This window comes from Xiphophorus maculatus, chromosome 23 (genome assembly GCF_002775205.1).
Source record: "Xiphophorus maculatus strain JP 163 A chromosome 23, X_maculatus-5.0-male, whole genome shotgun sequence".
NCBI classification, from domain to species: Eukaryota; Metazoa; Chordata; class Actinopteri; order Cyprinodontiformes; family Poeciliidae; genus Xiphophorus; species Xiphophorus maculatus.
In genome coordinates, this window is record NC_036465.1 from 15,888,648 (window position 1) to 15,910,402 (window position 21,755).

The 21,755-nt window shown below is 40.1% G+C and overlaps 2 protein-coding genes across 3 annotated transcripts; both read right to left on the reverse strand.

Moving 5' to 3' along the window:
• On the reverse strand, positions 1-10,435 carry LOC102237383 (calcium-binding protein 2-like). Of its 2 annotated transcripts, XM_023328132.1 has the most exons (7): positions 9,860-10,435; positions 8,705-8,986; positions 1,785-1,815; positions 1,570-1,704; positions 1,174-1,283; positions 360-507; positions 1-287 (listed from the first exon to the last, which is right to left on the reverse strand). In XM_023328132.1, the coding sequence occupies exons 1-7, from the start codon at positions 9,938-9,940 to the stop codon at positions 262-264; spliced, it is 813 nt and encodes a 270-aa protein (XP_023183900.1). In that variant the 5' UTR covers positions 9,941-10,435; the 3' UTR covers positions 1-261. The 2 variants fall into 2 exon arrangements, with proteins under 2 accessions (XP_023183900.1, XP_014328294.1); XM_014472808.2 differs by lacking the exons at positions 8,705-8,986; positions 9,860-10,435 and adding an exon at positions 4,842-5,063.
• A 4,520-nt stretch (positions 10,436-14,955) lies between these two features.
• LOC102237126 (zinc-binding protein A33-like) lies at positions 14,956-21,729 on the reverse strand. Its single transcript, XM_005809806.3, has 6 exons — positions 20,460-21,729; positions 19,879-19,974; positions 18,289-18,522; positions 18,154-18,176; positions 17,602-17,717; positions 14,956-16,758 (listed from the first exon to the last, which is right to left on the reverse strand). The coding sequence occupies exons 1-6, from the start codon at positions 20,976-20,978 to the stop codon at positions 16,193-16,195; spliced, it is 1,554 nt and encodes a 517-aa protein (XP_005809863.2). The 5' UTR covers positions 20,979-21,729; the 3' UTR covers positions 14,956-16,192.
• Between the last annotated feature and the right edge of the window lie 26 nt (positions 21,730-21,755).

A 21,755-nucleotide genomic window follows, 5' to 3' on the forward strand; every position in this document is an offset into this window, starting at 1 on the left:
TTTACATTTTTTACAAACATTACACTCAAAAACCAACCACTCACATATAAAAATATGTTAAAAAACAGGAAATTATACATTTTTCTTTTGTAAAACTGATATGTATTGCACTGCTGTTTGTATTCTTTCATTCACCTTCGTTATATATTTCCCTGTATCACTATGTAATATAAAAATACATATATTTATCACAAGAAAAATAAAGTTCACTGCAGTACTGTGTTCCCTCTTCCTGCGTCGTCTCTGGGGCAGCCGGGCTGATCAGCGAGACATCATCCGCACAAACTCTGAGAACACAGAACCAGAGAAATGAATGTAAACATGGATGCTGAAATAATCCTGTCGAAATTCTCTCTTACCCTCAAAGTCCACCTGGCCGTCACCGTTGAGGTCGACGTCCTTTAGGATCTCGCTGATCTCTCTGTTGGTCACTTGTTCGCCCATCAGCTTCTTCATGGCTTCACGCAGCTCCGTCAAACTGATCTGACCGTCACCGTCGGAGTCAAACTGAGCACAGACAAGAGGACAAATGTGACTGAATATTCTGGGGGAAATAAGAGTAAAACCTGAAATTCAAAGACCCTGGATTTCCTGTTTTGCTGCATCGCTGTTATATTACAGCCAACTGTAAAATAAGCAAAGCTGATGTCCCTCTTTTTGCTTTCCAAACACTTTGCTGTCATCACATTTTCAAATTTTTAATTCTTCATGCTTCAAGCCATCTATCTATGTGAAAAATGGTAAAGGGGACAAAAAAATACAACTGCAATGGCAGATTATTATAAATAAATGATTTATGTTTTTATTTTTTTTTATAAATGAGAATAAAATTGTTATTTTGTCCTAGCAAATTTTTAAAAATATATGCATACTGCATTGGTTGCATCCATCACCTCTTTTGTATTTTTGAAATTGATCCTTATTAATCAGATTTACTTTCAGACTTTGATTAGGCCACTTCAGAACCTTCATTTTTTTAAATTAGTAAAAGTTTTTTTTTTTTTATTGACTCTTTAAATGATGGATTTTTGAATGTTGTTGTGTATAAGTTTAGTTCCAGCAGCAACAGGTTAGACACCAGCATGAACTGCATCATTCAATATCTCTAGTAACAGTGGCTTCACGTCTTTATGTATTTTAGGAATAATAATTATAGTTTTTATCCGTCTGAACCTCTTTGAATGCGTCTCGTAGCTCTTTGACTCCGATCATGTCTGCTGTCTCTGCCAGCAGCTTTGGTCCCATCAGCTCCACAAAATCCTCAAAGTCAATCTTGCCTCCACCTGAAACACACAAACACACAGTCAAATACAAACTACAGAGAAAGTCAGTTCTGTTCTCTTGCTCATTGTTACAGACTAATCCACATCATTTCCATCATATTTTCTCACATATTGCTGGTACGGAGAAAATTTGATCTTGGATCAGGTTAAATTGATAAGTTACATTTCTTTGTGATGCCATTTCTCCCTTCCAATTTCCTCCCCGTGTCAAAAACCACCTGGTGTCATATTTGTTTCATTTTTCTGTGATTTGTGTTCAGTTTGGTGTTTTAGTCGCTCCACTCACTGATCTGTTGGCTCAGTTCGATGAGCTCCATCTCGGTGGGCATGTATCCCATCGTCCTCATGCACTCCCCCAGGTCTCTGTGACTGATGTAGCCCTTCTTGTTCTTGTCAAACTCCACAAACGCCACGCGGAGCTCTGATCAAAAACGAAAAGCATCTTATTACTTGGAGGCGTTAAAATAAGTTGAGGTTCGGCATGATTTGCTGCTGTCTCACCTTCAAGCTCCTCTGGTCTCAGCTCTCTGTCCTGTTGGAGAGAAAAGTTTCAGGAACTGAAACACTATTTGGTAACGCACAGAGACAAAACTACATTAAAAAAAAAAAATCACACGTCAGCACAAATGCACACTAAACAGAGATGAAATGAAGCTGAACACAACATGATACGTTTTCATGGGTGGAGATTCAACCGTTTCATTTGCGGAACCATAATGTTTGGCCATTATTTTTGCGAAATGAGCTCACTATTACATTCATTTGATTAAATAATACTTAAAATGTTATTTTTTACTTTTAGTTTCACAAACCAGGTTAAATTAACCTCACCTGTCACCCACTGACTCCTGTGATTCTGAAACGAGAACTTTTCATTAGAAATTCAGCAGTGGGACTTTACATATTCGAGACTAAACTTTTGCCTAATTTTCTTGAAAAAATATCTCATATTGAATCTGTTTGCGTGGAGACTATGAAGCCCATCACAGTTTACCAACTGGATTTAGTTCTGGACTTTAACTGGGCCATTCTGTGTGATTGGGGTTGCTGTCAGGCTGTTAGCTTTCCGTCTTGTAGCCTTTTAGGTTTTTAGGGAACACCCTGTTATTTAGCTTTATCTGTCTTCCTATCAACTCCCACCAGCTTGGTACAGAAATGCATTACCACAGCATGATGCTGCCACTGTTGTGTTTTACAAGGACGATGGCGTGTTAGGGTGTTTTCTTAAAACGAGTGGTTGCATTGGATTTATAATTTTTTTTTTACAAAGGACAGTTGTACACTATTCTTTTCACACCTTCATTTAAAAAGCTGATGATTTCAGCACATGTCCACCACTTGCAGAGTCTAAAGAACTTGAACTTTTGATTAATTGGTGTATTTGATTTGCCTCCTAGAAGCGTGTGTGTGTGTGTGTGTGTGTGTGTGTGTGTGTGTGTGTGTGTGTGTGTGTGTGTGTGTGTGTGTGTGTGTCTGTGTGCATAGTTGTTTGTCATGTGTGTCTCTATGTTGCCCAATAGATTGGTGCCATAAGTGGCTTTTACACAATAGATGGATAGATGGACTGATTTATTGCTGTGTCATATTTGACAATTAAAAGATAATGCAGAAGAATTATAACTTCTAATAAGTGCCATCAATACACCAGTGACTATTGGATCCAAAAACTCTCAGTGTCATTTTCGGAGTTTCCAGCCTGATAATTTAAGATGTTTTTGCTCTCTTATCCAGACCTAATTTGCTTTATTGACTACTCGTCTCAGTTGGAAAATAACACTCTGGCCTGTGGCAGATTTTAAGCGACAAGCTTCACAAATCCGCTCGATAATTTTCCATTAAAGCCAGTAATCAATCCCTCTGAGCGTGTGCAGAGCTGGGGGCTCTGATTGTCTGACCCGGGCCTGTGTGATGAACGGAGGAGGGTGATGAAGGGCCCAGATGTGGGGATGAAAGCCGACAGACACGAGTGGAAAAGCTTAATGAGGAGGACATAGAGTGCTGCCTGTTACATACAAGCGTCTGAACAAAGCCCTGTTTTAGGAAGACGCAGGCCGGGCCTACGATGTTGTGCAGAACTTTGTAGTTCTTCATCAGCGACCTGAAGGAATCCTTGAACGTCTTATCCTCCATATCCTGATTCTCCTCTTCCTCCGGCTGCCGCAGACCCTGCAGGCCCCTCGGCCGACCCCGCAGGGTCCCATGTATGGCCTTCTTATAGAGACACAGCAGGCTGTTAGATCACAGCTCTCACTGTCACATAAACCTGAGTAATCTCTTTAAGGGAACAAGGTTTGGACCCGTGTTTTCTGAGCCTGCAGACATGAGTCCGAATGGGACTTTAAGCGTTACGTTATATAAGATCCTCACTGTTTCACAGAAATAATAACTCATATCAGGTTTTATTCTGCGAAATATGTCAAAAAGCATTTTGATATTTGACTTTTTCTCTCCATTCTGCTGAAACTTTATTAGTCACACGATATTTTTGATTTTCATCTCACACTTAACGTCTTCAGATCAAAGGCCAGAGAAAATGCAAAAAGCATTTTCAAGTGATGATTACCGCCATATTTGTAAAATAAAGGAAATAACTTAAAGAGAGCCTGTTTGACAACATGAAGCAAACTAAAGGATCTGAAAAAGCAACATCACGCTCTGATCCACAGGAAACTGAGAAGTCACCGACATCTATATCTTAATCTGAAAGATCTCCAGATATAAGGAGATGTTTTAAATTTTTGATTTAAAAAAATAATAAAACAAATCATATGATGGATTCAGGCTTCAATAAGGAGAGAATAAATTGAGGAGCGTTCTTTTATTTCCCTTTATTTCTGACATGAGAATGATCAGAATAAAAGCAACAATGCAATTGGTTTATTTTTTAACTCATAATTACAAAACAGTATCCTAATCTTGTTGGAAAATAAAAGAATACTGTTTATTTTATATTCTGGGATGTTAAATTAAAGCTGAAGTTTGTTGTATCTGAAACTTCTAGTTTCTTATTGGACAGAAAAGCAAATAAAGTCCAGAGTTTTGATTTTGTTTTCTGTTTACAGGAGGCAGTACATTATGTTTTTAACTTAATTAGAAGTATTGCACAAATGTGAAATGACTGTAAAATTATTATATTCAATAAATTACAACATGATTCCATGAGGCTCTTTTGACAAATTAAAACAGGCTTTTAAAAATAAACTTTTAAGCAGGAAATAAGAACACTTTCTTTTATCAAACTTAGATTTATGTATTTGATATGTTTTTTTTGTTAATATTCTAAACATACGATTGCATTTTAAATTAATATTAACTGTAAAATCACCATAATTAAATAATAAAGTCTTTAAAATATCAGTCAGTGTGTAACTGATCTCTACATTTGTTTTACTTTATGAATCGAGTTACTGAAATAAATGAAGTTTTCACTAATATTTTATTTAATTCATAATGACTATGTGATGAAAAGAAATAAACAAATTTTCACCAAACAAAACTCCAAACCAAACAATTATCCTGCAACTACAGATTTCAAAATAGAGAACAAGTTTCTCCTACCTTCGTGAGTTTGGTTGTCATAGATGGTTTTGTGCAGTTTCCCATCACCAAAACTCCAGATAAAAAACTTCCTCCCTGCAGCTACCTTCCCCCGACCTCTCCTTTATTTTTCTAATATGTTGCTCAGATGAAATCCATGCATGAGTTCCCACAAAACAACAAACTAACTCAGTTAAGCTTACCGAACCCTGTAGTTGTTTCTGCAGATGCAGCATCTCACTATTCCTCCTCCCACTGGGCTTCTAACCCACCCATCCAACAACCCCTCTGTTTTCTCTTTCTCTGTGGCTTCATGTTTTTGCGCCATGATTTAAATGAGTTCAGGACGGAGAGCTCAAGAGGAAGAGCTAAGAGACCACAAACAGAGAGGCGTTAATCCCCATGTCTGATTAAAATGGGAATGAAGAGCAGAAGGACAAAAGAGGCAGAGCTAAGTGAGTGTCCAACTAGATGCTTTATGCTTATGAAAGGCATGCCTTTCGAGTTAAGTTTGAATTTAACTTTGCTTGATTTGACCTAAAGTACCGTCATTAAAAATGCAAAGACTATTGGGAAATAACAGGAATGGTGTGAAAACTAGCAGTGTGAAGAAATGGTGGTGAAAGAGAGAAGAGAAAATGATAGTTTAAGACTTAAATTTTAAGGCATTCTAAAAAAAATTTCAGAGTAAAATAGTTTCTGCAATAGGCAAGACTGACCACGAGGTGTCACTGTAGCAGTCAGACAATCTTTGGAAAGCTAAATGTCAACTCGTCGGAACCTCCAGGAAATTTGATTTAAAACACTTTACATGTTAACTTAACATTTTTGTGTAGGTAGAGCCAATAATTACGCACTTGAACTTTCAAACATTTTGACACATTACAGCCTCAAACCTCAATGTTTGTATTTCGTGGCTCAGATCAACACTAACTGAGCTCATTCATGTTTTTGATTTTATTTTGTGCAAAATGAAAAGTGTTGCACGTGTTCTCTTTCCTTTCTAGAGAACGAAATTGTTGACAAACCATATGTCCACAAAAGCTCAAATTCAAAATTTAGCTCTTCTTCTTTATTCACTCTGCTTCACGGTTTCTGCTGCAGTAAATCATCCCCACAGCGTGACGCTGGCAGTATTGTGCATCAGTGTGTTAGTGGAGGGTCTGTGCTGTGTAGGTGCTAGTTTAGTTCATTAGTTTAGTTTGGGTGTTCTGGTGTTTCCTCCATTCCCTGCATGGATTGTTGCTCACTGCAAACAGGATTCTTTATGATTTCATTTAAACGATGGCTTTCTTTTTGACTCTCTTCCTTAAATTCCTGAGTTGTGGAGTTCAAGTCTAATATTTGTCCAGATTCTTCTACCTGAGCTGTGGATCTCTGCAGCTCCTCCTAGGTAACCACAGACCTCTCAGCTTTGTGCCTCATTAGAGTCCCCCCTTCCCAGCTTTGCAGGTTTGAGATGTCCAAAGTTTGGAATATTGTTTTTTTCTGGATGCAATCGTCTCGATGAGTTCCTGAATAAATCTTGCTTATAAATCTTGCATAAACTAAAACATACTTTAGCCTTCCTCGCATTTTTGTCCTACAATTGATAATAGGGGAATTGCTGCTCTTTAAAATATTTATATGGACGCTACTCCTGCTTGTCAGCACTGTAGAGTTTTTCTATCCTTAAGTACATCTAAATTATTCCCAACAGAACCGACACCAAAAGGTGCGACTGAAGATCTTCGGCACCCCAACCAGATTAATTACCAGGCTGACTCTCTCCTCCTGCTCTCACTGATCACTCCGCTAGAACCTCTCAGTAGGTGAGCGTGTGTGTTTGTTTATGTCTCGGGGTTTGTGTACATTTTTCTCAGAGTTGACGGTCATGTCAGCAGCCACCGGGTCAACCCGGTACGAGAACAAGACTCTGACATGGTGTCATGGGTTATATGAGCGATCTGAGGTAACACGACTCTGTCCCTTGTTGGGGGCATGTACTGATCTGGTGTTAGATGTACATCGGCTGGTTTTAAGCATCGTCAACCGATAAAGTCGGAAACATTAGAGGAAGGAAGGAAGAGAGGAAGTTTATCTTCAAATATATACAAAAATTATGATATATATATTTTGGTTGTTTTTTTTGGTAGCACCGTTTCCTTCATCCCACAGTCAAAAACCATAAAGTTTAATTGGTCTCTCTGATTTATCCTAAGATATGAGTGTGGCGCATGGTTGTGTGCCCTCTGTGATGGACTGACGACCTGTCCAGGGTTTACCCCACCTTTCGCCCAATGGCCACTGGAAATAGACACCAGCTACATTGTGACCATGCAAAGATAAGCGGGAATGGATGGATGAACGGATGAATAGATGTATGGATGGATAGGTGGATGGATTAATCAATGGATGAATCGACGGACGGATGGACGGGCGGGCGGGCTGGAGGATGTGGGGCTGAAGCAATTATTGAAATAACCGTCAACTAATTTAGTAATCAATGAATCATTAAAAGAAGTATGCAGACTTAAAAAAGCCAATTTGAACAACACAGTCAAAACTGTACAAAAATATATTCATTTTGCATGTAGGATTTAAAAAATCCCTGTTTTTAAAAATGTGCTAGGCAGAACTCCTCAAGTAGCCTGGTTTTAGTAACAAAAAAAGAATCTGTGATGTGAATGAATGAATGAATGAAAAATGAATGGATGAACGGATGGACGCTCTGCTACCTACTTGTACAAATGAACTGCATAGTTTGTATTGGCCATGTAACCAAACATAAAAAGCAGAAATAAATAATTAAGATTAATTTCCAAAAATTACAGCTTTCAAATGAACAAAGACATTGTAATATTTTCCTCTAAAATATTACAATTCTTTCAACCTGTCCCATTCATAAATTATCAGGGAACCTTCTCTGAGATTTTAATGTGCTTAAACTAATAAAGGAATGTGAAGTCTGCTTTTTTAGTGAGACATTTTAAAGAGATGCCGGGTTTGTGCGAGCCATCTGCTTCCCTCCGTTTCATTATGTGGGGGCCGAGGGTCTGTGGTTGTCCTCCCTAAGCCTTCATGTAATGAAGCACTGACTGATCCAATCTTCGGCTTCGCTCTGTTCTCTTCTCTCCAGACTTCCCCGACTTCTGTCTCCCACTCACTCAGCAGATTTCTTCTTTTTTTGGATCACTTGCATCACCACTCACATCACAGTGGGTTTTTTTCTTGCCTTGTGCACGACTTCCTGCTGCGAACCTCATCATCAGAGTTTTTCTGACGTGGTCAGGTGGATGCGAGTCCATCTGCACGGTTACAGAGAAATGTTTGAGGGAGCGAGCTGAGGTCAAGGGTTAACTTCAGCTCGGTGTTATTTCCACGCACTTTCCCACATTGTGGTGGTTTGATTGAGCCGTGACGGATGTCTGCCATATTCCTGCGTCTCCTTTTGACCATCTGAGTGTTGGGATGTGATGTGATACTGAGCTTATAAGACGACACCAGAGACAGCGAGGTCACCAGCTGTATCTGTTACAGGTTACACTTTACCGATGTTCTCCAACATGGAGGAGTTTAAATTCTCTCTGTCAGCGTCCTTAACTTTGGTTCTGTTTGTCAGTAGAGCCCAACACTTCTACTCAAGCTTTTTGGGGTTAAATAAAACTAGATTTGTTCTGTTGTGGCTCTGAAAGCTTTGACTGGGTGGGATCAGAGATCAGGAGCAAACTTGGGTCATGTTGGGTTTTTAAACTTGAACTGGGGGAGTTGGGTTTCAATCAGGTTAAAAGGGAGACATTCGATAAGCTGAAGAACTTGATGCAGGACCAGCACAAAAACAAAAACACACACAGAGCCACACTCAACACTTCACAGAAACCCACAACGACAGTTTCCAGTCCTACCTGTCCAAACACTGAGTTTACGATGGGCAGCAGGTCTGCAGAGTCTTCCTCCGCCTCTTTCTCCTCGCTGGTCCTGCGACGTCCCTCCAGCATCTCCTCCAGCTGCTCCTCCAGCGCCTCGCTGTCCTCAGCCGCCTCTGCCGCCGTCGTCTGGGGCGGCTGTCTGGATCTCTGACGCTGCGGAGGCACGTGGGTGGCGCCCAGACCCTCAGCGATGAGCATGCCCTGCTCGATGCTTCGCCTCTTCTGCCTCTCCATCTTCCTCTTGATCGAGGCCTGAACCTGGATAGGGTTAAGCAAAGAATTAGGCAGATGATAAACTATCCCAGACGTTATTACGATAAGCAATAATATTGTTTTGATGGAGTCATAAAATAGTGGCATACTGATGCAAGTACACTCTCTCTAATTTCGAGCTAACGTCTAACACTGGAACTGGAAGACGTTTTAAATATCCAAAATAAATAAACAAAACACCATTAACAACAACGAGCATGGATATTTAAGTCTCTGTAAACAGAATTGTGCTTCGAAAAAGGAGCTAGTTGAGACCACCACACACACAGAAAGAGAAAAACAATCATGCAAATGGAAATTATTGTTTAAATAATTGGTTTACTGCTTATTGCGACAGGCTTAGAAATAAAGAGTTAAAACATGTTATTTCGTCTGGTTGAAGGAAATAAACTTGACATTCATATGACAGAAAAGTCGGCAGCTTAGAGCAGCTTGATTTGTAAGATTACTTCGAGAAATGAATTAATCTTCGATCTCAAGTGAACAGATAAAGAACTCTAACTTGAGCTGGATTGGGAAGAACAATAAAAGCCTGTCTGTGGGTGAAAGCGTCTGACTGCACTAAATAACAACAATATACACAAAAAAAGGGTTCAAGTTGGAGCTCGGTTTATGTCAAAACTGCAGCAAATTTTAAGCTCAAAGCATTATTCAACATTTTCTCTATAAAAATTCAACTTTTCACAAATTGTATTCCAACGCTTACTGCGATGAGAATGCACTGAGTACAGTACACACATGTATCTAAATGATATTAAAAGCCAAAGAGAAAAGCTTAGTTTTGGTTTTTCTCCTGGCAAAGAAGAGAGCAACACACCAGCTGAGATGAGTTAAAAACCCAGATCCCGGCTCACAGACCTGTTTCGCGCTCCTCTCCGGTGGTGCGCTCATAGCTCCACCGCCTCCTCCGGCGGACGGCTCTCGAATGAGCATGAACATCTCGCTGTGACAGGCTCAGACGCGCAGACACCACGCTCTCTCCTTCCTCCCCCTCCCTCGCCCTCTCTCTTCCCTTCACTCCTCTCCTCTGCACCACGGCTGCTTGGTTTTTATTTCAGCTTGCTTCTTGAAAAATCCTCCCAAACTCTGCTAAATGAAAGTGAACTTGTCAGATTGTGCTTTGAGAAAATGTTCCAGCATTCTCTACGTTTGAGGTACATATAAAAAACTTAAGCATAAAATGAAGGCAGAGTAGAGACAGAGCTCAGTTCTTCCTTTCTTCTGCTTTTAAGCTCCTTGTGTTTCCTCTGCCTGTTTTCCCGATGCTTCTGTCCATTTCTGTCTTCTGATGAGCTCAGGTGAGGAGGTTTTATTATCATCTGTTGTCTTGGCTGTGGGATTGAGTTCCTGCACCTCTGCCCCTGACGGCTATCTGCTGACACTCTATACCTCCTGAACTTCACCTTCCTTCTGTTATCTACCTCTAAAATGTCGACCTCTGTCTCTCCTTTCCTTCCTCACCCTTTTTTCCACCCTTTCTCCTTCATCACAGGTAAACCGCTCTCTTCTCCTGTCATCAGAGGATATGCCACTGTCCTTTTTTTTATTTTTATCTTTTCTAATCCTCTCCATGCATCTCCTTCTGAGTCCTTCCTGTTGTAACACAGATTGGATTCTTATTTTATTTTTCCCCATCGCTGTAAGAGAAGGAGGACGGATGGAGAGACGCAACAGCCTCAGCTGCAGTGCAATGATGAAAAGCTAAAAACGCATCACATCTGCGTTGCTCTTGCATGTATAATCCCATCCATCGAGCATGGCTGAGCTCACTCACACACACAGGTAGTTGTCTATTTTTAGCCCAGCGCTCACACAGCCTGATAGACGTTTTATTGTGCTTTTTGGCTCCTCCTGGAGAGCTGTGAACGGCTTTGTATTGTTTGTCCAAAAGGAACTAATTCCCCTAAAAGCATCAGATTTCCATAAATAACATGCCCCATTTCTCGTCGGCAGCTCAGATCTCACCTTTTATCCCTTTTTTTACCCTCAGACATCACCTTCTGTTAACCTGCATTAAACACTGATAATGCATCTCCAGTTGCTAATGTGGTTTCCATAGGTCCATTTGACTCCGTCTCCCAGCTGCCTTCTCGCCCCTTTTAGCCCCCTTTTCTCATTGGTTATTGATAAAGGGGTCAGGGACTGAGTCCCAAGGAAGAAGATCCATTACCTGGCTGAGGCTTTGAAACAGTGGGTCGTAATATAGGAGCAGATGAGCCGCGATAAAGTGAAAGGACTTTTGTTAATTTCTCCTCTATATTAGTCTATTTTCATCTGAATCTGCAAACGAACAGCTTCCAAGACCAGCAGCCGAGCTATTTAGAGTCATTTAGAGGTGAAGGATTGTGTTTTGGCTTATTATAATATCTTGTTGCACATCATCGCTCTATAGTTAATGTATAGGTCGATGGCACAGATAAGTTTTATTGACGTCAGACTAATTCTCATTACTTATTTCTCTGTAACAGTAGTCACAGAGTTTGTGCCAGCTGAATTTGCCAGCTGGCACAAACTCACTCATTAACCTTGCTTAAGTAGATGGTGAAAAAGGAACAAGTTGGTATCTGTGACAGGTAAAACACAGTCAGGGCACAGCTAATCAAGTGATTATCACTGCTGTCAGTCGCACATTCAGCTGCTCGTCTAACAGTTTTCAAACCTTTTAAATTATTCATATACATGCCTTAAGCATAAATTAATATCTTTTCCATATCTTTTTAATATGCCTTGAAAAGGTTTTTTCACTTTACAACCCTAAACCTCGGTGTATTTCACTGGGGTACCCTGACAGATAATCAAGGTTATCCCATAGTTTATTATTTTAAAAATCAAAATCTGAATAGTACACCCTTCGGAGTCAATCCTTTGTAGCTTCGGTCTGGTCTTCTCCCAGCCTTTTCTGCGAAACAACTGAAGCTCAGCGTTGGATATTTGGCTCCATTCATGTTTCCATTAACTGTGAAAAGTTTTACTGTTATTCTGAAAGAGATTTAGACTTTAGATGTTATTGCCCCAAAGAGGAAATTCTTTTACACAAACTATCGCCTGAATTCATCACCAGGTAGACAACGGCACGCAACATGGGACAAAACACCACACAAGATACAACATAAAAAATAAAAGCAAAGCCTGTGGCAAATTTAAAAGCAGCCCCACAATGTAATAAATAAATGAATAAGTAAATGCAAGGATGGTGTGTTCAGACTGATGGGACGTGTTGGTTTTCTCCATTTGTGGAAAACTTTAAATATTTCCTCTTGTGTTTTTCTTTCATTACTGGGGTTTTTGCCTCTTCTGTCCTGCTGGTTTAGTTTTATGATCAAACATAAACTTCTCTATATGATGCAGTTCATTGACTTTTGAAGGCTTCAGAAGACACTTGAGTTTATTAAGCATCATTTCTCTGTCTTTTAATTAGCTGACTTCCTGATGTAATTGATTGTACTGGATTTTACTCAATCATTGCAAAGGGGACAGAAAACATAAAGTTGTCAGTCAAATGCTTCTTATAATTACTCAGCAGGTTTTTGCGTTGTGTTTCCACTGGCATTTTTATTTTGTATCTCCAACTCTTTGGCCTCTCTGCCATCACCCTAATTTTTATCTCCCTCCTCAGATTCCCTATGAGATTTAAGATGATTCTCATTCCTTATTTCTCCGTGACAATAGTTACTGATACCGAGTTTCTCAGTCGGCACAAAGAGACTCATCAACCTTCATCAAGTGGACAAAGACAAACAAACTCCTGGTGTCTGCGACAAGTTAACACCAGACACAGCCAGGGCAGCTAATCAAATGATTATCAGCACAATTCATCTGAAATTTTAATTGTTTGACTTCATGTTTAATAATATAAAATCATTGCTAACCCTCTATGGCATGGCGTTGCCCTCAGGCAACAAACCACATAGCTGTACCTCACATTGCTCCTTTATTTTATTTTTTGGGGGGCATGATTTTTGACATATTTTTGTCCAAAAAATAGTTCTTTTATGAATATAGTTTTTGTTTGATTTGTATTTCATTTCTCATAATCAGTGTAGACAATCTTGGTGTTCTAGACCAATGTTACCCTGAGGCAACAAACCCAAATCTGGTTCCAGGAGGTGTCAGAGTCCGATTTTATGATTGACATGTAATTAGGGACCACCAAGCTCCCAAAGAATGCAGGAAAATATTTCTTCCCCACAAAAATAAAAAGTCATGCCATAGAGGGCTAAGATTAAAGGAGATTTTAAGACTTTTGTGACTTTTAAAAACAATAAAACTCCAAATGGGTGCACACATTCGAGATTAGAAAATAAACTTCTGTAGACATATCGAAACTGCATGTCTAAATTAGAAATAAAAACAAATCTTTAGATAACAATTACTGATTTATTTGGGCTCAAAGCTAGAAGAGACTTTGGTTTCTCATTAATCTGCAGAAGCAGATCTCCACCTGGCAGAAATCAGCAGGACGGCAGAACCAACAATACTAACATGGACTTCCAGTTCTTGATGTAGTTTTATTGAGAAACTACATTGCCTGAAGGGTGCAGAATATTTCTTTCCTTGTTTGTTTTTTTGTTTTTGCAGGTTTTCTGCAGGGTTAGCGTTTGATGTAGACAGGACCATTAAATGAAGAAACCACAACTCTTTATAAAATAATACATTAGTAAGCTGGAGAGTCACAGAACGCCCATCTAACAATTTTCCTAATGAAGTAAATGCAACATTTTGTCAAATATTCAAATTTTAAATACTTGTGTTTCAACGATTTTCCGGACAGTCAGCAGGTGGGATCAGATTAACTTCAGCACTGACCTTTGAAATCTCAGGTTAATGTTTGGTTATAAACAGCACCTAGAAGTTTATTTGTGTCAGACTAATTCTCATTACTTATTTCTTTGTAACAGTAGTCCCAGATTATTGAATTTCTCTGTTGGCACAAAGAAACTCATTAACCTTGCTTAAGTAGACAGTGACAAAGGAACACTGGGTGTCTGTGACAAATAAACACCAAACTCCTGCACAGCCAGGACAGCTAATCAAATGATTGATGTGATGCTCAGCCTCTTTCAAGCTGCATTTCCCTGTTCTCTTGTTGTCTTTATGCTATTAATATATTTGGAAATTCTGTGTTTTGTCCTTAATTGTTTTATTTTATCTAGGAAGATTTTACCTCTTTGTGAGACTTTTGGTCTGCAGTCAAAATGGCTCAGCTCTGCTCTCTAATGTCAGATTGTGTTTCAGCTTTTAAAACATCTGAGGATTTTATCATATTTTTGAATAAGCTGCAGCAAAGCATTGCTTTTTTTTTAAGAATATAGTAAAAATAATAGGCGAGAAAGCTCAAAGTATGAAAACGCAGGCTTATTCTTGAGAAAAACTGTAGAGTAATAGAGCTTAACTCGGACATTTGCTCTGTCGATGTGGCCGTCATGTCCAGTCCAAGAAACTTTGGCCCGTTTCTCTGAAGCACGCCGCTACTGCTGCAGTTCTGGTGGATTTACTTTCTTGAACTGGTTGCTTCACGTGCTTCCAGTTGGACTAAAGTCTGGACTTTTCATCAAGACTTCTGAACCTGAAATTTAGATCTTTTACCTTCTGTGCAGAGATGCTTTATGTGTTCAGGGTCATTATTTTGACACAACTTGGAGTCTCTGTGAGGATGTAATTGACATAGATTTTGGTGTTTTTCCTCAGAATGGACTTGATTTAAAAGCAGCAAAATAAGAAAAAGAAAAAAAAAACTACCACCACGGTGCTTCATGGACAGTAATAAGCTTCTTAATGGTCTTTTTTTTTTTTTTTACATATATAACAAGGAAGAAAACTAACAGACAAAAAAAATCACTTTTTGATTCTATGCATGCGCTCTAAAACTCAAGTACAGAAAGCTCTTTAAACAAAATGCTGCGTCCAATGGTGTTAATTTTGGCTGCCCTCTAGTGGAAGAAATAATAACAAACTCAAATGTAAATTTTATGACAAATTTACAACCTCACAACAATATTAATACACACAGTTAATTTGTAGAGCCTCTAAACAAGTAAAATTTAATTAAATGTTGTTAGGAGATAAGTGTTGGTCAAATGTAAGATGGTGACAGTTGTACATCATATGACTGTTACATCCTAAAAATCTAAAACTTTGCTCATAAAAACCAAACTGGATTTTAAAAAATTAAAGAGTCCTGAATATTTAATATTTTTGTGTCAAAAATTTAAGGTGAAATTTAAAGAAATATTTTAAAAGAATTCAATTCAAATTTTAAGCAATTACCCTCAGAAAATAATTGTTTTTCAGGCGACAAATATTGTTGATCCATTCGCACACACATGAATAAATTTAGTCCATGGTTTCTACAGTCAGGTTTTAGCTACTCAGTCAGAAAATGAACAAAACAGTTGATCCTACCAAAAACCTAAATCTATAGAAAAAGAAGAAGCAGGTTTTGTTCTGACAAAAAAGGCAGCGTATTTGTATTTTTGTGTATTTTTCAGCAACGGTGACCCAGTTATGCAGGACTCAAAATAAGTAAGTCAATCCTATTTGGGGGATTTGTTTAAAAAGATAAACTGTGTCGGCTGTGTGTTTTATTTATTTGCATGTGCAGGCGAAGTTCCACTCTGTTCTGCATGTATTTCTACGTCAGGCAGAACCGATGCGGGTCCTAAACAGGAAAAGTGTACATGACACACCAGATATTGTAAAAACAAAGACAGAAACACCATGAAGGTGAGGTGTTAGTATAAAACAGTTTGTAGAAAAGGCAGCACAGAAAGGAAGGCTAAAAAACAATTCAAAAGTGCAGGAATGGGTTTTGTCTATCGCATCTGGCGTTTCAGACTGACTAATGCAGGTTTGCACTGGGTGTCACTGACATCAGCTGACTTTGTCCCCTGTCTAAAGTAACGCTACGCTAAATTAGACAAACAACCATGAATCTGCAGAGTTCAGATCAGGTTTTAGCTACTCAGATCATATTTGTTAAGCCAGCACCTCAGTCACTGAATTAGACCTTTGCATGGAGTCCGTTAGGTGCTAAAGTGCCATTTATGTTCATTTTTGGTTTCCTCTCCAGTCATTCAGGAGTTTAATTGCTGAACAAGGTCAGGGTCATGCAGACAGGAGTTCTTTGTCATTCAGACACGTGAATGATCATGAGACGAGTCCATAACGGTCCATAGCAGGAATCTCCTGCGTCTAACCCCACTGTGGCGTTACGATGGTGAGAGGCTCTTTGTTCTGACCGTTGATGATTGGCCAGGGGTTAAAGTAAGGGAACACGGTTTCTTTAAAGTCTGCATTGTAGAAGGTGAAGAGGTGGCTCATCTCTGCAGCGTCATAAAAAGACACCTCGCCTCTTCCATAGTCCAGATAGACCCCCACCCTCTTGGGGGGTTTGGAGGGAAATATTAAGGTGTCGTCTGCATCGGTGCATGCTTCGTACTCGCTGGTGCCGTCGTTTTTGTATCGACGGACCAGAGTCCAGAAGCCGTCGTCTGGGCAAAGGCTGATCTCATCCTTCCTGTTGACGGAGGCTTTGGCTACGCCCAGACCCCACGCTTTCTTGTTGCCCACCTCCACCTCCCAGTAATGTCTGCCTGAGGAATACGCTTCAGAGCCAAGCACGATGTTGTAGCGGGTGAAGCGCTCCGGATTGTTGGGAAGGTTTGATTGGATTTTCCCCACCTGGACGCTGGTGCGACAAGGAGACACCCACAGGCAGGGGTAGGCTGTGTCTGGGTCAAGGGTCACCGCTGAGACAGCTGGGAGGACACAGGAGAGAAAGATTGGTGGTTTGTGGTGTAAATACAGAGAAGAAACCGGACCATAAATTCTTTAATTCAACAACCGCAAAGAAATGAGATAATACTCAGCATCATTTGTAACAATGCAGAGAGAAATGCAAAAGTCTTTTAAAGGATCCACTGAGTTTCTCCACCAAATGAGAGCTCCAGAAACACGGATCAGAATAAATTTTACAAATAAAACATATAAAACTAATGACATGTATTTGTTTTCAACCCTATGAATTCAAAACTTTTTAGAACCACATTTTAGGTTTGTCTCTACCAGCTTCATACATTGAAACTGAAAATATTCCCCATTCATCTTTGAAAAGTGTCTGAAAACATCAACTTTCACATCTTGCCACAGATTCTCGGTTTGATTAAACACACATGACTAAGATTTGACCTAAAACTTTCTTCCTGCCAATATAATTTTAGGAGGGAAGTAGCAAAATTTGTTTTGGTGGTTTGTGGTGCAACTCTTTATTTTCAGATAATGGATTGAAGAACTCAGAGATGTTTTAAATTCAGAATATTTAGAACGTATTCAATATGTGCAACACACTTTTCAGATTTTTATTGGTATAGAAAAAAACTAAAACATGTTTCTTTTATTTCAATTCAGAAACCCCTAATGTTGGTCCATCACATAAAATCCCAATAAAACAAACTAACATATGTTGAGTTTATTTTGAAAAAAATGTCAGGGATATGATTGTTTTTGCAAGGCACAACAAATAAACTTGTTTTTTTTATTTCAAATGGGATTCCTTCACTATGTGCGCTGTCTATGGAGCACAGACAGACAGAAGTTCATACCTGGCTGAAAGATGGAGCTCATCTTCCTCCAGGCCCTGTACTGCAGGGGTCCCAGATATTCTCCTGACTTCAGATCCACACTGACCTCTGGGGGGCGCTCAAACAAACTCTCAGTCCTAGAAGAGGAAAAAGGTACAACATAGTGTTGATAAAAACCACACTGCTGACTTTAGAAATCTTTTTTTTTTTCGTTTTATGACGTGCATACATACTTTATTAAATATAACATCAGTTACTGATAAAATAGAGCTCAAGACCTGTAACCTTATTGCTTCACATTTACCTTTGGCTCAACACATTTCCATAAAGACCCTTAGATTAGGTCCTTCTGCCTGCTGCTACTTATCTGTGACGGCGCTGAGTCACACGACCACAATCATGCCCTGACATCCTGTTACCGCTCGACTTACGGGTGATTACAAAACATTACGCCATTACCTTGTGACATTCATCAGGACAACGGTCACATGGAGGTAAAGAAGATGTGACCTATAATTCTGTCTTACATCAGTGATGTTGAAATGTTTTGGTTAAGATGAAAGGAATACCCACCCTCCAATGAAATCTTTGATTCCCTGAAAAAGAACAGAACCGGTTGTTACAAAACACCGTGTCGAAACCTGAAGACTGATACAATCTTTGGCATTAATCATAATCAAACTTCTCTTCGGTCCTCTATCTGCTCACCTTGAGTTGTTCTGGATTTTCCTGCTCTCTCAGTTTGAGGCGAAGTTTTTCTGCCGTGGTTTCCAGCTGGCTGATTTGCTCTGTGGCCCGCGTCAGAGCCTCCTCCAGCTGGTTGAGCTTCTCTTCTTTCTCCTTCTGCAGCTTCTCCTTCATGCTCTCCTCTTCGTGAAGCAGGAACTCCCTCAGACGGCCAAACTCAGCGGTAACCAGCTCCTCCAGGTCTCCTGCTTGCCCCTGAATCACATCGAAGACTGCGGTCACTGAGAGCAGAGACGCGAGTTTCATCGGGAAACTAAGAACGTTTCTGGACAAATCTATTTGAGTAAATCTTTGTTTTTAATCCAAAAAGGAATAAATAAATAAATAAAAAACTGTCCAGAAAGATGATTGAAAGCACAATTTTTCTTTAAAAGTAAAGCTCTTTCGTGTGAATTGTGCAGCAAAGATGAAATGTGATATTTTACTCAGTCTTTAAAACTTGATGTTTTCTGTTGTTCTCATTTTCACTATTACAAATTTCAGGATTACAAACAGTTTTCCATAACAAAATGTATAGAGTTACTCATGTCAACATGAAGTTTTGGCATGTCTGTTGCTAAATGTATGAAAGAAAAGGCCAGAAAAGGTAAAAAAAAAAAAAAAAAAAAAAGGTTTTCCTTGTCATCTTTTAAAATATCATCCAGTTTAACAAAAACAATTTAATACAAATGCAGCAGAAATATGGGTCAGAATTGCATCTAAAGAAAACAACCAAAAGCATATTTTAATTGTTTTCACCACATTATGTAGCTATTATAGCAAATATGGTATCTAGTTCAGTTTTCTTCCACTAACCAGCTGTACATAAACAGCATAATTAAAAGAAATCAAAAGTATAACTCATCTATTGGAATCAAAGTGTCAGTGCAATTCATTGAAAAAGCAATCAGGTGTAAAATCAAACTGTTAAAACCCAAACATTGCACTAAGTGTTTGTTATTCCTGTCAGTCATGTGCTTCTGTTACTGAAAAGTAACACGCAGAAACAGAAACCTGCAGGAGGAGGCAGAAACACATACTAGCTTCCGTTCCGTTTTGCTCATCCACATCCTGCCATAGTGACAGAAACCAAGAAGTGAAAATCTGTGAATGTGCACATAAAGTAGGTCAAACAGACAGCAGAGACAGGAAGAGAAAACAGTTTGTAAAACTATCTACTGCTGCAGAAACAACCCCACGCAGTAAAACTCACATAACTCAGTTTAGCACACACAGACTCGCCGTCTCCCTCTGCGTATTTGCACATTGTGAACATTTCTGCGTGCTTGAATACAGAGGGTGTGAGGAAGACAAACACAGACTTGCCACTACTTCTCTGATGGTGCATTTAAGGTTGGACCTCGGCATGAGAGTCATCACGTTCAAGCAAGGCCGGGTAACAACTTGTTATGTTATGACAGACTGATGACTGTCACCATCAGTCATCCCCCAGTCTGGTCTGACCAACAGGTGAAGGAGCAGGAAAGCAGGTTGATGTCCCCAAACTCCCTGGAAAAATCTCTGACCAGGCAGTCTGGGTGTAAGGTTAATAGAAGAGAGCAGCTTTAGTACCTTAATGAGTAGAATCTTATCATTGGCCTGTTTCTGGAAGAATGTGGCCTCCTCTGTTTGCAGCTGAACTTTCTCCAAAGCCACAGCCAGCTTATCCTGTTTGGACAGAAATATAAGAGAAATATTGTTAAGAAGCCAGAGAGACAAACTTGATTATTGAAAGGTAATCCAATCTGCGTTTTGCACAGAGAGCATCCAAACTCGAATTGGACTCATATGATGCCTCACACACCTCAGCTGAGCATTGCGATGTACAAAAAAGATGTTTTAGCACCAGAAAAAAATAAACAGAGACACACAAAAAGGATTGTGTTTCCAGGAGAGTTGGAAAAGTTCACAGGGGTTTGCTGAATTCCAGAAAGATATGTCGTCTGGACAAACAGGGAGTGTGCTTTCAAAACCAATCTGCCATGCTGCACTCGCTCTGTTAAAACTACAGACCAGCCAGTAAAGCACTTCCTGACTGGATCTCTGTGTTTCATCTTGCTTATGCAGTTGTCATGATGCTTAGTTAAAGCCCCATGGTGCCATTTTGCTCTGGGGAGGATGTGGGCAGGGGGAAAAAACGGAGAAAGGCCTACCCTGTAGTTTTCAAAGGCCTCTGTGATCGGGATGACGTTGTGGGTCTTGTGGTCCCGGGACATCCCGCACACCAGGCAGATGGGCAGCTGGTCGTCCTCACAGTACAGCTTGAGCTTCTCCTCATGCTCCTCACACATGTCCAGCACCAGGTGAGAACAGTGCCCGATAGAGGAGACCACGCTGCTCATGCTGGAGCCCGACTCTCGTTCCTCGGGCATCTCCAGGGACCCCTCGGGGTCCCACTCAGGGGTCCCCGCGGCTGCGTCCATAACCCGGGCTCTGCGCACACTGTCCACTACGTTGCACAGCAGCGAGTTGGGCCGCAGTTTGCGCGCACACGACTTCCTACACTTCGGACAGCTGGAAAGCTCGTCCGCCTTCGCTTCCCAGCACTGGATGATGCACACCTGGCAGAAGTGGTGTCCGCACTCGAGGATCACCGGATCGCGGAACAGCTCCAGACACACCGGGCAGGTGAGCTCCGACTGCAGCTCCTCAAGCGCGCTGGAATCCGCCATTCTCCGCCGCGCTCATAGTTTTCCCGAAGAGAAACTCTGTGGCAAGCGGAGACCAGACTAATCTTCCGTTTTAGCTGAGAAAGGGAGTGGCGGAAGAAGAGGACGGAAGGCGTGCTGAAGCAGGCTCAGAGCTGCTGCGCAATGGGCAGGTTTAATCACGAGGCGCACGACTGTAGCCCACAGCGGTTAGAGAGGATTTCTAAGAAAGATGAAAAAGGTAAAGACGAACTGAAAAGAAATGTCTGAGCCAAGAAGATCAAGACACAGCCGGCCCAAGGCATGAGCGAACAAATAGCCCGTGAGGGGCCTCCCATAAATCCTTGAATTTTAACACAGACTATAAATCTAAACCTTTTATTAAAACTTGGATTACTGTTCAGTTTGATTTGATGTTTTCACCACAGCTGAATTAAAAGAGTATACCGTTTTTTTATTTTTATTTAATATGTAAAATAATTGGCTAGTATGCATTGTTAAAATACAAAGACAAATATTTTTTGATTGTTGTCTTAACATACCATCTTTCATCTTTTCCTTGATTTTGAGCTCAGTTTGTTCACAACTTCATATCAGCAAATAATGACCAATTATCAGTTATTGCTTTTAAGGTCAACCAAATGAACTTTGCCCTGCATGTCTCCTGGATTCAACAGGAAGGATTACAGTAAATCAGCATCATGTTTTTTTTTCTTCTCCCTGCTGCTTTCTGGCAAAAGGTTCAGCCGATTCATCCCGCTTGCTGCCAGGGTCAAGGCACTTCCTTTAATCTTTTTATTG